At 51.1% G+C, this 14230-nt stretch overlaps 3 protein-coding genes across 3 annotated transcripts; 1 reads left to right on the plus strand and 2 right to left on the minus strand.

Annotated features, from left to right (window-relative positions):
- Positions 1–1915: 1915 nt before the first annotated feature.
- On the minus strand, positions 1916–3343 carry M437DRAFT_13692 (uncharacterized protein; the record flags this gene model as incomplete). Its single annotated transcript, XM_041018725.1, has 1 exon — positions 1916–3343. A coding segment is annotated over one exon (1428 nt), but the record flags the coding sequence as incomplete, so codon positions are not given.
- A 423-nt stretch (positions 3344–3766) lies between these two features.
- Positions 3767–4794, plus strand: M437DRAFT_79147 (DUF1000-domain-containing protein; the record flags this gene model as incomplete). The annotated part of the gene is made up of 2 exons (XM_041027116.1): positions 3767–3848; positions 3908–4794. 2 exons carry the CDS (start codon positions 3767–3769, stop codon positions 4792–4794), a joined length of 969 nt encoding a protein of 322 aa, XP_040875314.1.
- A 6245-nt stretch (positions 4795–11039) lies between these two features.
- On the minus strand, positions 11040–11477 carry M437DRAFT_17474 (uncharacterized protein; the record flags this gene model as incomplete). Its single annotated transcript, XM_041018908.1, has 1 exon — positions 11040–11477. A coding segment is annotated over one exon (438 nt), but the record flags the coding sequence as incomplete, so codon positions are not given.
- Positions 11478–14230: the final 2753 nt, after the last annotated feature.

Genomic DNA, 14230 nt, shown 5'->3' on the forward strand with positions numbered 1-14230 from the left:
GAGCAAGTGATATTTTTGATGGAAAATTCCCTGGAGATTCCAGTAAGCTATGATACTAATCGACGAAGCCAAAAGAAGGTCAGACGTAACCAGTACCAGTCTAGCAAGAGTCTCCCTTTTCCCAACTTGGGGGCTCAGAGGCGTGAGAGACATATCCAACACATATGTCATACGAAACCACTGCCCATATCAGGTTGACAAAGACAAACTTCCCACATGACCGACTCTTCTCTCGACTATTTCTATCTGAAAACGCCGTCCTCTTTAGACAGCGATCTGGAACACACCAATCTGTCTAGACGATGTTGTGAGCTAAGGTGTTTGGATTGGAGACAAAAGACATAGAAACATCTCTCTAGTATGCTTTTAGACTATGCCATCAACCTCATATGAAATAAGACTCTCACAACGACAACTCACAACCTTATCTGCAAATGATGCAGCAGACATGCCTTGGTCCTCGAATGGACTTCACTACAAAGGCTCCCTTCACTAAACCAGCGCTGTTGATGAAAGAGCGACCTGTTTTAGAAGAAGTGGCAGACAGAGAAGCAGCAGCCGAGAAAACAGAAAGTGCAAAATGTACTTGAAGAAAGAGCGATCAAGAGGAAGAGAGTAACCACAGAAGGCAAGTATGTTGAGAAAGAAGGGCGTACACAAGGTGTATATTTGCAGTTCCTCTGTGCCACAGCTGCTTTTGGATCACAGCAGACTGACATCGCTCGACCCAACAACAATCCCAACCCTGCAATTATTGGCCACTGTCGGCGTTATGAACAATAAACCAACGGCACCGTGACTCGACCTTGACATCTACTCACGATTCTTGATCACACTTCTGTGTGCTTGTAGTCTGCGGAGCACCTTCCAAACCACAACAATATGCCCTCGTTGCACGTTCTGTCCCAACGATAGACGGAGTTCTATCGACAAGACACAAATTCAGCCACTTCTGTGCTTTAATCAATTGCTTATTGTTACCCAGCAAAACAAATCCCCGCTCTTAAGGCTCAGTCGTATAGAGCCTTTCAGCGGGAAGAAAGCCACCAGATATACTGGTTTCATTTCCGAGTGAGAGGAGTCACAATGGCTCCCACAGTCCGACTCAGAGAGTCGAACCGGAGACCGCTAGGCCAACCACCGCTTGGCGGTAAAGCGATGGATGTTGGTGGAAGAAAGGCGGTAGTGCTAGCATATAAGGTGTGTGTGAGTAAGTGTCGGTGGAACTGATGCTAATGCGTATCACAATGTCTACACCCCCTGCATCAGATGTGTATTGTCTCAATTCATCTTCGTGCTAGTCCTGTCATCACTTGGTCGAGGTCTTATGATAAGAAACTGCAGCCAGCAGGTGGTAGTGACGAAAAGTGATGATAAGAAAGCTCTTGCCTTTGCGATTCTTCGCACGTAGACACTGAAAATGCAGGAACGTCCCAAGCCCGGCAAGCAATCGAAGGCATTGACAGTGGGATATACTGTAGCAAGACGATACGTGAGTCGGCATCTTGTGCTGGCATCTCCATGCGGGCATCTTCTCACCACTTCATTTTCTTCTCGCCACAGCTGATCCCTGAAACCTTCTGAAGGCATTACATAGCTCCTCATAGACGTAGATGTGTGACCTATTCTGAACGTACCACTCGCAAGTTACGAAGCAATTCGGAGTGAAGGACTGATCACAAGGCTTTGTTATCTTGAACTCTGGAAGTACATTCGTTTCATTTCAATCATTAAAGAGGAACACTAACTTGCTTGCTCAAATGCATTTTGCTGCGCATTACTTCTTCTTGCCAATACCACCGAAACCCATCATCTTCTTCAGCTTGGCCTCTCTTTCGGCAAACGAAAGCGAAGACTTCTTCTTCGGTTCTTCGGCCTTGGATGCAAGGGCTTGTTTGACCTCTTCTTCTGCGACTGGTTCTTTGACTTCCAGTTCCTTGGCTTGTCCTCTGAGTGCTTGTTTTAGCAATGGTCGATCACGGACTTCTTTCGGCACGCTCTCATCCCAGACGAATATGACCAGAGAGCGATCCCTGACACCCAAATCCTTTATCAACTTCTGTTGGCTCGTAGAATCGAAGATGAGTGGCTTCATCTGGAGACCGGTCATCTGCAGCCTGAACTTGAGCGAAGGATCATCGAGCATTCCTTGAACCTTAGTGTAGAGAGACTCGGATGTGTCTGACTGTGTGACTTGCCATTCAACTGTGAACATATCTGGGAAGCGTATGCGCAGAGTGGCGGTCTTTATTTCGGCGAGAGCGGCTGCTTTGCTTGCACTATTGGCAGCAATCTCTTTGTCCGATAGCAGACGAGTGTTTTTTCCTAGCTTAGTAAGACTGGCTTGATGGGCATTGGCATGTTCGACAGAAGGTAAGTAGTCGGCCTCGTTGTACGCCTGCCTAGCAGCAAACGGAGTGTTATTGGAAGGGGCAGCGTAGACCGAGATGCCTGTGTCCAGTGAAGGGAATTGACTTTCGTTCGAGGGCATCTGTGTGGTTGAAGATGATGCTATCACATCGTCTTCCTGTGCAGGTTGTTCTGAAGGAGTAGGGTCAGGGGCGGGAGTCATGATAGTGTCCCCTGATGGATCCTGTGCAGCGTCGTCTTCACGCGGTACAGCAGAGTTATCGGCATCGGCGTCAGGTAGTGAAGAGAGCTGCACATCTGGAGCTGCGTGTGCACCATGCGATGATGCATTCTGCGTCTGTGGTGCTTCTTGCGGCGACAGGGCCTGTAGGTATGTGGTGATCTGAGCTTTGGCCTCTTCCATGCGCACCCCCTCGTTCTTGAACGATAACCTGATCAAGACATTGCCACGATTGTGACCTAGTTGAGCGAGAGACTTTTGTAGATCCAAGAAGGTAGATAACTCTTTCGCGCTGCCTCCGATGTTCAGGCAAGGTTGAAGATAACAGAGATAGCCGCTACCGGTCTGTGAGCTTGGGGCGCTTCTTTCTGTGAGATTGAGCTTGTTTGTGTTGCCGGCGACACCATCCTCAAATTTGCGAAGAATGAGCCAGAGTGGAGTGTTGCTGGGGAAGTGGTCTTCAAGGCGTGGCGAGTTGTCCTCGGCGGGTAGTTGTAGAGCGACTTTGACGACCGAAGGAGAGCGTGAGGATTGGACGAGCTGCAGCTTTGCGCCCGAGACGAGGCCAGAGAGACGGAAGGGGAGAGAGAGGTCGATAGGCTTATCCTTTGTGTTTTTGAGGATGTGCTGATCGGGGTCGAGTTGGAACTTGTCGCATGCTTGCTCGAGAACGCTGCGAAGGGAAGTGGCGGGCGTGACCTTGACTTGGATGCGCTTGAAGGCAGCATCCAGGACGACGACGTGGGAGGCCATGATTAAGGTTATACGAAGGGAAGATGTCGTGGGTGTCGATGAGGATTAAAGTGATTATCGGGGATGATTGCTCGAACGTGAGCGGGCCCAGTTCCAGAAGCGGGAACCAAAGGACAGGAACAAAGGCAGGCACCAGGTGTAGGAAAGAGCGACGACAAGGATGCGCTCGCTGCGGGAAAGAGCCAGGCCGTAAAGAGGAGGTTGCGTCGGGGTTGTGGCAGTGGAGGCAGGCATGTTTGGAAACAGAAAGTGAATGCTCGGTGGTTACTGCCCGCTGACGTCTCTTTGTTTCGGTGAGCTTCGGTGACGCGCTTGGGCATTTGCCCCGCCATGTGAAGGTGCTCGCTCTATGATGTTTGTCGAGCAATCAACAACGCCGAGCCATCTTCATTCAAGGCAAGAACGTCCAACGAGACAGCAATCATGTCGTCCAAGATTGTGCACATCGAGTCGCCCCAGCAATTCAGCTCGCTGCTGTCGTCGTCGCGCATCGTCGTGACCGACTGTGAGTGCGCCCACTTGCTTGTACACACCCCGCCATCTGTATACTGACCATCACAACAGTCTACGCCGACTGGTGCGGCCCATGCAAGGCCATCGCCCCCTTCTACGAGCAGCTCGCCAACTCGCTCTCCCGCCCTAACCACATCACCTTCACAAAGGTCAACACCGACAACCAGAAGGACATTGCCCAGACGTACAACATCACCGCCATGCCTACCTTCATGGTCTTCAAGAATGGTCGTGAAACTCAGCGCATCCGTGGCGCTGATCCCAAGGCTCTCGACGCTGCCGTAAAGTCTCTGGCGACCGAGGCCGAGTCTTCGGGAGATGCTTCGTCGTCATCCTCGTCCGGTACTTGGATTGGCGCATCCCTACCTCGTGGCTACTCAGACATCACCGACAGTGTCGATCTTCTCAACTTGGACTTCCTCAATGTCGACTCCGAAGCTGGCAACGCTCGCACCGTCTTCAACACTGCTCAACCAAGCGCAATCTCAAAATCATCCTCGGCCGCCGCCAAGGACTGGATTGAGAGTGATACCGATGAACAACTCATGATGTACATGCCATTCCAGAGCTCTTTGAAGGTCCACAGCATTCACATCACCTCCTTGCCCACCCAAGGTGACGATGACATTGTTCGTCCTCGCACCTTGAAGCTCTACACCAACAAGTCAAACGTCTTGTCTTTTGATGAGGCCGAGTCAATCCCTTCAACTCAAGATATTACTCTGCAGGAGTCAGACTGGGATGCCAAGACTGGTACTGCTAGACTCGACTTGCGTTTTGTCAAGTTCCAAAATGTCACGAGCTTGGTCATCTTCGTCTCCGAGGGAGAGGGCGAAGGCGAGAAGACGAGAATCGACCGTATCAGAATCATCGGCGAGACCGGCGAGAAGAGAGCAATGGGCAAGCTTGAGAAAATAGGCGATGAGCAAGGAGAATAGATGGGCGGTGCCTATCTTCGCATGTACGCTAGTGCAACCTCTCATGCTATCCAGCCCTCGTCTTCCACAAACCTTCGTCACTCCTCACCGCGTTCCACCCCCTCATACACTTCTTGAAACATCTCCGCCCTCTTCGTTCCCTGTGGCCGACGCGCGTCCTTGAGGAGTGGAGAACCACTCCAAATTTCGAAGCGCAGAACTCACTATCAAGACCTCGTGAAGGTTTGCCTCAAGGTTGGATGCTGCTTCATTAGTCAGGGCATACATTCTGGATTCTACCGGCATCCACGAGGAGCTCTTCGACGAAGGTAAAGGAAGAAATGCCCCAACTTGAACGCCCGCCGGCTTCGGTTTCGGTAGAAGAGGTTGCGGCTGGGACCGAAAAGCATAACTCTGCTGTATACCAGAACAATGATGACAACTTTGCCTTTTGCCCTCATTTCGTTGACTTTGTTCCTTCGGCACATTTCTGCATTGTGATCTGGAGCTTCGCGGAGACGTGGTATAGACTTTTGAAATAGTGGCCAGGTCTGATGAGGAGCAGAGGTACAGAGGTACAAACACATTGCTGCTCGCTTGATTTGGCCTCGAAGAGTATTGACTGTTCGCACACCGATCGATTGCAGTGAGTGAATAGAAGATCCACAGTCTAGTCTATACAGATCATCGCCATCCTTCTTGTTGGGTAAATCCCAAAGTGACTCGTTCCCAATCCTTCATGCCAGCAGAGCGTTTTATGCCGTTTGCACATCGCAATTGCACGCGAACCTGTCAGATGTATGTCTCAGCTATTAATGTTTATGCTAACTAGCCAGGCACGCAATGGATATACAGTTACGGGAACCACGCGGAGCGGTAGAAGGCATGGGAAATGAGGTGGGAGGATAGGCATAACGACATAAACGGGGCATCCACTGTCAGATCAGCCATGCAACGCACAAAACCGTCCTCGCAAGAACGCGTCTCAGATATGCTTGTTCATTGTTTATCTCGACCGTTTCATAACAATCGCCGTTTCATAACATGCTAGGCATAGAGTTGCGGCTGTGTCTTATGCGGGACGCTTACGTTGTTCCTTGTGAACTAGTCCTCATCCTACGAACCGTTATGAGGTGCATAAGAGGCTGAAGTTAATGGTGACGCTTGGGATAACGTGATATCGCGGTCTCGACGCGGGCTCCCAAAGGGCTGAGGATCGATTTTGTGAATGCGGGGATTTTTTACTATTCCATGCATGTTGATCTCGGTCCGCTTGCGGTAACCATCGAAGTCAACTTTTCCAAATGGTATAGCGACGCCATCTCAAGGTTTTCGCGTAGGGAGTTCCAGGAGATATCAAAAAGTAAGAGCCTTTGACGAAAGCGGTCATCGCACGAGAAGAACAGGAGTTCGATCCTTCCATCGCTTGACACGAACGCCCCTTGTCTCTCGCGTAGTAGACTTTTCCTCCACACAAGCCCAGGAACCTCAACAATCGAAAAATCCTCCGATCGAATTACAGATCTTTTTTGACAGTGCTTTGCAAAAAGAAGGGGCTGGTATAGCACCAACACCAAGTACCGAAGTACTCGGGGCTTTCTTTTACTGCCCACGGACCCTCTCTCGCCTATTGCCGCTTCCCAAAACAGCTGCCACTGATATCACATGTGGTGGTCTGCCTTCGCTATCCGACCGTCGCCTATCTATGCCACGTACGTTTTCCATGCCGAAGGTTTACGCGGAGAGAGGCTTGGCTATACCTCTACCGCAAAGGGCATCTAGGACATGCAGGGTCGACGATAGCACATTCCCCTAGCTAGCGAGGGATCCAAAGTGGGCATAAAAGGGAGAATACGGTAGGTAGCCAATCCCTGCATAAGCTGCGCCGAACACTCAAAGAATTGCAAATCATGGATAGCGCATAAAGTCAATTGACCAAGGAGGAGCGAAAGATTGTTCAAGGGTAAGGTTTCTCCTGCATACCTCCGAACGGTGGTTCGGCCAGCTTGTTTAGGAAGTTGCGTTATCAAGGGTTTATTCAGGGACACTTGTTTTTATGCAGGGTATAGCCCGAAGCTTATATCCCTGGTTTCCATGTGCTTTCTGTTTCAGATGCTGGAACAAACTCTATTGGTCGTGTATAAGGGTCTGCATAGCAGCATAGCCTTATACATGTGAGAAGATGACCAAGCCCACGTGCTTGTCCATTCCGCGGCCTCCGTCGTATTCTTTTTCGTGTTTCTTTCTCGTATCATTGCCCGCGGTCACCATGCACGAGCGGCTTGCTTTTTGCATCATACTTTATGCTACGTTCTTATCACTTTACACGCCGATGAGTGGAGTTGAATAAGGAAATGCTCGCTGCACGAATCAGGTATGTCTGTCGATCATGATCGACGAATCTATGCACAGATTTGGATAAACCACGTCTTCAGTCCACCGGCCAAGTCCGTCATCTGTATGGCCCATCATGGTCAAATGCCCCGAATTCTAATCCTATCAGTATCCACCCGCGATAGGTGCTACTGCGCGAAATGCTCCCAAAGGCACATCATTCGTCAATATGAGAGCTGCAACCCCAAGAGATAGGCTGGGCCGTCCCGTGCCATCAATTCCCCATGGGACTGGACTTGTTCGTGTTTGGAGCTTTTGCTGCCCTTACGTCCGTACGTATACCAATGAAGGCAAGAGTGGCTTTTGTGCACCGAGAACGACAGTCAGACCAAGCTCCACGGAGCGGCTTGACACTTCAGCTACACCAATTCTCCGCAAAAGCCACCTCTCGTACCTGCGATGACATTCCATACGTTGCGTGAACAAGACAGCCAAGCAACACAGACATAGAGACAAAACAGCAAGTGCATGAAACCCAAAGCTAAAGACCCGTTGCGCGTGTCTGGATCCTCTTCTCTCACCAAAAGATACTCGGCTGGAGTGTACGACAATGGAGATCCACGGCCAAGGAGACGACCCGTTGCACTTTTGGACACATGTCGGCTCAACTCTGCCGTCTTGTACCTTTCGCGCGCATTTGCCCTGATTCCGCATGTCTTATTCTCCTACAGGCACAAAAAAACTGGTGATCGTCACCTATTCATCGGTCATGAATCCTTCGACACTCCACTTTCTTGTGGGGTTATCACGATCTAAGACATGTTCAACGTGCCTGAGGAACAGAAAATCACGCAAGACGGGAGGAAGCAAAACGCGTGAGGAAAATCACCAAGAAAAGGAACATTAAGAGTACGGCGCAACAGCTGTTTCCCCACATAGCTTATATTGAGATCCCTGTACCCTTATGGTGGGAGAAACATACGGTATTAGTTGAGAATACGTGTCGTGACTAACTATCAGTCCACTGGAAAGAGAATATCCACTTCGTACTGCCACTATTGCCAACTGTACAGCTCAACCTATTCCTCATCGCCCCTGAATGCCCTTCTTGAAATCCTGGTGGTTTTCATGGTCCTCTACTCGGCCATTATTGTCCGTTTCAACAAGTCCAAAGCCATTTCCACAATCAAGAGGTGATGGGCACTGAATCAAGAGGTCTAGAGCAGTGGGGATACCATGATGGGGCAGATGCGGGTCGCTCGCGGCCGACTTCCTTTGAAGGATTCTGCTGTACAGCGTGAAGCGTGTAAGCGTCTTATTTCCACTTTCCTCCAGCGCCAACGAAGCCGGCGGCGCGCATACAAGACAAATTCTCAAGATCGTGCCTGAAGATCGTGGTGTCAGATAGAGAGCTTAGCAGTGCTACCGTAGGATTGCATCTCGCTAATACTGTCCAGAGAAATGGCTGGTCAGCTTCTTGGGCGCCGAGCAAGGCCGCCGATTCTGCTGGCATATACACTAGTCATTATGTCGGGGCCGCAGTATGCATCCATGGAGATGAGTCCGGTGGAGGTACGACGAGTACGATGTGTATGTATCTCAAATCTCCTCTTTGCGCTTTTTCCTCATTTCGACATCGTAGCATGGATTTCTTGATTTTCTCATTCGCCGCGGATCCTTCGCGTGGTGACTAGTCCTCTGGGACAGGTTGGCTGTAACTAGTGAGAGGGTCATAGGATACAAATGCACATGGCAAAAAGGGTCATGAAGAAAGACCGTTATGCTTGCATAGACCTCGAAAGTAGAGGCGTTGTTCCGAGACGCGTGGTTGTGCATAGTCATGTGTACTTTGTCTTATCTTGCTGGACCAACGCCAAAGGGACTTGGGGGCTTTCGGAGGGTGTTGCGAAGGCCGGCCATTTGCGAGAGAAAGAAAGGGTGCAGATACGTCTTCCTTGACAGATCTGCCACACCTTCGATGCTTTGCATGACATGTAACCAGGTAGTCGTCAAGTGTCCAGACCTACGGGTCGCCTACTCAGTCCCTTGCATGACCTAATTTGGAAATCTTGATCAGTCGGATGTAGACTTGATGCTGACGTAGCTCTTCATGCACCGGAGATGCGATGACCTGCAGCCCTCCTCGCAATCAAACAAGACGTCAATCAATGACTCAGTGCCCTACCCATACAAGCAGCTAAAACAAGAAGGATCCTTCGCAAGATACTTATGCAACCATGGGTTGGTGGTGTAGCAGACATGGCTTCTGAAACCAGTAGCTGAAAACGCGACCATGAAGTTATGGCTTGCCTAATTTCCTCGAGATCGATGATCAGAAAGATCGTGGGTGAGTCGATGAAAAATGGCGTAAGCAGTGGTGAGATTGGGCGACGGACGGCTCGTCCCTCTGCAAATCTCCCGCTCCAGGCCCTTGCCCTGAGCAAAAATGGAGATCAAAAAGAGAAAATAACCTTCGAGAGAGAAGAAAAATGGCAAAAAAGGAAAGAGTATTACGAAAAGCGGCATGACGATTGTGCAGGTGCAGTCGAGTCAAGAGCAGCCAGAGGTCTGGCTCGGCAAGAGTGTGGGGTGTTTAGGTTGAAGGCTCAAGAGAAAGAGTCGGATGCTCTCGATCCGGTGGGTCGCATCACTTCAAGCTCCCGAGCAAATTGAGAAAGGAAAAGATAGAAGAGAACCTCATAGAATCTCAATAGGAGCTATTCATCTAGGACCGAGAATAGGTAAGTTACATGCCTTCTCTATCAATTCCCTCACACCCATCCCGCACCCCACGAACTCTCGCGGTGCTATTCGGTGCGCGTATCCCAATTGCAAATTGGACATGAGCGCGTCCGCATCATGGTATGAGAGTAAGATTTTCGCTTGATCTATCCGAAAGAAGGAGCCTCCCGCTCGAGTGCCCAATGCTTCAGCAAAGAAATCACACTGGAAGCGGCAGCCGCGGCGGTACTCTACACAAGGCAGTAGCAAGGTTTTTGTCTAGTCAGGTACGAACATCTACGAGAGAGCATTTTGGTGGCCGGTCGAGTGCGGATAAGTAGACTCTTGCCTGACCTTGTGAGGATCGCTTTGTATCTTGTTTGCCGGCAGCGCTGAAGTAATCATGAATAGATCCTTGCGGAATGAAGCGGAAATGCACTATCCACTTTCGCTTTGAAGGAGGGACAAGCAGGAGAAATGATCAAGAGTAGAAGAATCAATAGTCTTTGTACCAAGAGTCATGCCATGCGCATCACCATAAGTGCCGTGTCTCTTGCAGAATTCATGGAGCTATGAGCGACCATAGCCTAGAGTATTTGAGGTAGGGCTCGAAGTACTACTATCCAACACAGAGAAGATCTGACTGAAGATTTGAGATCTTGGTAGAGTGCGATCCTTCCCCCACAAAAATACTGAAACGTCCGTTCCTGGCTGTGACGAGGACAACTTTGGAAAGCTTGCAAAGGCAAAAAGCATAATCAGAGACATGTTGCACAAAACGAACATACACAGAGCAGAGGAAGAAAAAAGTGTTCAGAAATCTCAGAGGCCACTGTTGGGCTTGATGTTGTGATTCAAATAGCTAAGATAGCAAAAGACCGTTTTCCCAGAGCTCCCATCCATGCAAATGCAGTTGTCTCGCTGTACAGTACAGAAAAGCCCAAAGCAAAGGGGCTGAGAAGAAAGAAGACCTTGCCGCAGGCAGGTGTAATGATAGACATGAAGAGAAGAAAAAGCAGTAAAGGAAAAGGCTCGCTTTGTGGCTGGACCGCCAGAGCATGTGACTTTTTGCCTGTACTCTCATCCAGAGAGACAGGCCCTTGCGGAGAGTACAAGTCTAAACGAAGCAGCGAACAAAAAGGAGAAGGCTTGGCATGAGGGTCGTAAGGCGTCAAACGTCAGAAAGAGAAAGGGTGCTAGGCGAGAGAAATCTACTCATCGCGCTTTCTCTTCTTCTGCTGGAAGCTGTTGTCCTCGGCGGAGTCGTAGCCCGATTGGCTACCACTGCTGGACCCGGCGACTGCGGCGGCGTGGTCGAAGAGCATGGCACCGAGCTCGCTGGCATCAGGAGACTCGCTCTTGGGGCGCAGCACACCAGAGCCAACATCGGGAACGTTGACAGCCATCTGGGAGGTCATGTCACTGGTCATGACGCCCATGACGACAGTGCCGGCACCGTGGGTGCGCTGGTGCTGGCTGAGGTTGTCGCTGCGGCTGAACTTCTTGCCACAGTCGGTGCACTCGAAAGGCTTGTCGTGAGTGTGAAGAGAGCGGTAGTGACGCTTCAGGTGCTCCTGGCGGCGGAAGCGACGCGAGCAGAGAGTGCAGACGAAAGTCTTGGAGGGGTCCTCAGTGAGGGACTGCTTGCGGCCACGGCGGGTGGTCGAGGAGGCTGAAGGGTGAGAGTGCGAGTGGTCATCGCCAGAGGCAGACGAGGAGGAGGCAGCGGCGTTGCTGGGAACTTGCTGGGGCTGGCTGTTGGAAGAGTGTGCAGCAGCGCTGTACTGAGAGACCTTGGCAGTTCTCTTGGTGACGGAACGACGAACAGGAGTCATGTCGACGACGGGACCAGAGGTGAAAGAGAACTCAGACTGGCAAGGAGAGAAGGTAAGGTCCTCGTCGCTGAAGCTGGCGTCGGTGAAGCAGAAGCTCGACTCAGGAGTGAACTGTGACTCGACGCGCTGGCGCTTGCTGGCGGAGAACTCGTCCTCGACGTCAAGCTCGAAAAGAGGCTCAAAAGTAGGGAAGCCGTGGTTGGCGGGCATCAACTCGGAAGCGTCAAAGCTCTTGGAGGGAGTGAAGTCACCCTTGAGGATCAACTTGTGCTCCTCGTCATCGCCGGCGCACAGAGTAGGCAAGCAGGGGAAAGCGTTGCTGGGGACAGTCAAAGTGCGGGGATCACAAACGGTGGGCGAGGGCGAGGGCGACAATGATGGGCATGCAGAGGTGGACAGCAAGTAGCTGCTGTTCTCGGTAAATGCCGAGGCGGGATGCAGGTACACTTCAGCTAGCGAGTCAGCCACAGCTCTATAATTGGCCAAGCCAAGGGAAATTGCCCTTCTCAATCAAACACGTACCTGGAGTCAAAGGTGGAGATGTCGACTGAGTCCACTCACCGAACATGTCATCCTCGCAGTTCTGCTTGAGGCCGTCGAAGGGGTTCATGTGAAGCTCGTTGGCAGGAGTGGGCATCATGTGGTAGTTGGGGCTGTCGGCAGAGTTGAAGCTTGTGGCAGAGAGAGTAGGAGTGGCAGGGCCGTAGCAATCAGAGTCGAACGACATGTTCATGCTGGGCATCTCTTGCTGGAGCATGATGGTAGGCTTCTGGTGCTGGGGACGAGGTGAAGCAGCAGGAGTGAGCATAGCTTGTGAAATGTACTGAGGCTGTTGCTGGAAGACGGGAGAGCTGCGCTGAGAGTAGAGGACGTGGGATGAAATTGGCTGAGAGAAGTAGTCCATGTTCTGGGGGGCCATGTGCGAGTTGTAGTGGATTTGCTGCTGCTTTTGAGGAGTGTAGTAATACATGGGAGACTGCATGGGAGTCTGGGTCATATATTGGTGTTCCATTGGATCTGAACAATTTCGGTTAGCCTCGAGGGTCCAAGAGGCGGTGGTGGCTTCGACACGACGCTTACCCGAAAGATTTGGGATATGCCGTGTGTAAATTGGGATTTGCGTTTGATTGCAGAAGACGAGTCGGTTTCAGAAGAGATATGACAAGACGGATTGGGAGTGTAGTGGTGTGGTGGCAGGGCTGTGTATATAAGATGGATGCTCTTGGGGACAAGTGACGTCTGATGAGCAGGGAAAAGAATGGTACGTCCAACGGGTTGATAGCAAAAGCAATGCAATGAGAGAATGGCCGGGTCGATTGGTGTCTGAAACGACCTGTTCATGGCCGGGGGAGCAGAGCATACAAGTACTGATCGTCCAAGTCGAAACTGGCCGCAGGGCCGGTGCAATCATGGCGGCGGATGGGGAAGCCTCGGACGGGCTTGGTGGGTACCAACTGACAAAGGCCACGCCCATCTGCACCGGTCCAGCGAGTCTGTACTGTGCACATACCTGCACCTCTGGCTCCCTCAGAACGCGTTACTCCCATGCCCCGTGCTGCGCTCGAAGGCGTCTGTCTGTGCCTTGATCCCGACGCTAACGCGCCAGCTTGCCGCTCGACGCCTTGTGGCGCCGCGTCGAGTCTATTTCCATCCGTCGTCGACTCTTATTTTTTCTGCTGGGAACGGCCATCACGCCAGCTAACCTAAGGCTGTTGATTCCAACGACCGCACTACTGCACCTCGAGTGTCAATCGTGAAGCCTCAGGCCGAGTAGCCCACGTGCATCTGCCCGAGATCCATCATGCCCTGCAGACCTGTGCAAAAACTCGCGAGGTGTCGGCTATCCAGAGCAGTGGCGCTCAATCCAGTAGCTGCACTATCTTGTCCCCGATCGACACTCGAATCCATAACAGTTATACATGGCTAGTTTGTCAACAAACACGTCTTGTGAGCCAGTCCACTTGACGGCTGACCTTGCACAACCGTCTGTCCACACACGCTCGTATCAAGGTCGTGCTGCTCGTCCGTTGCCCGTTGGTCAGCCTGGGTAGATACATGTCCGCTCACCTGTTATCGCGTCTCGTTCTACCAGAGCAAACGCTCACACATACGGACGGCTACGCGGCGGGATGGCCAGTTACATCGCTCAGCGCTGGTGGCGTGCACTCCGTGAAGCGTCTGATATCCTCGTCATGCAAATGATCACCTTGCAATCGTCAATGACTCGGCCGTACGCAGGTGAGAAATTACCGATTTGCCAGATATCCAGCATGTACTGCATGTACTGTACTGTACCTGCTTGAATCTGCTCTCGGATTTGACGGAGCTGACACAAATTCGCGCGCTGTGTTTCGAAATTCGGGTGTGATTGTGATTAGTCCCATGGCCAATAGCGCTGCAGTGCTGCGCATTTGTCGTCTCATTTACGAGGTCTCAGTCGCCAATCAAAAGTATTATATCATATATTTCTCATATAGTAGTACATCATATACCGCTTACCTGTCATCTTGACCGCCGCAAATGATTGCAATCATCTCTCACGTGGTCGAGGGTTACGTAGAGGGCGA

Source organism: Aureobasidium melanogenum (assembly GCF_000721775.1).
Source record: "Aureobasidium melanogenum CBS 110374 unplaced genomic scaffold scaffold_34, whole genome shotgun sequence".
Lineage (NCBI taxonomy): Eukaryota > Fungi > Ascomycota > Dothideomycetes > Dothideales > Saccotheciaceae > Aureobasidium > Aureobasidium melanogenum.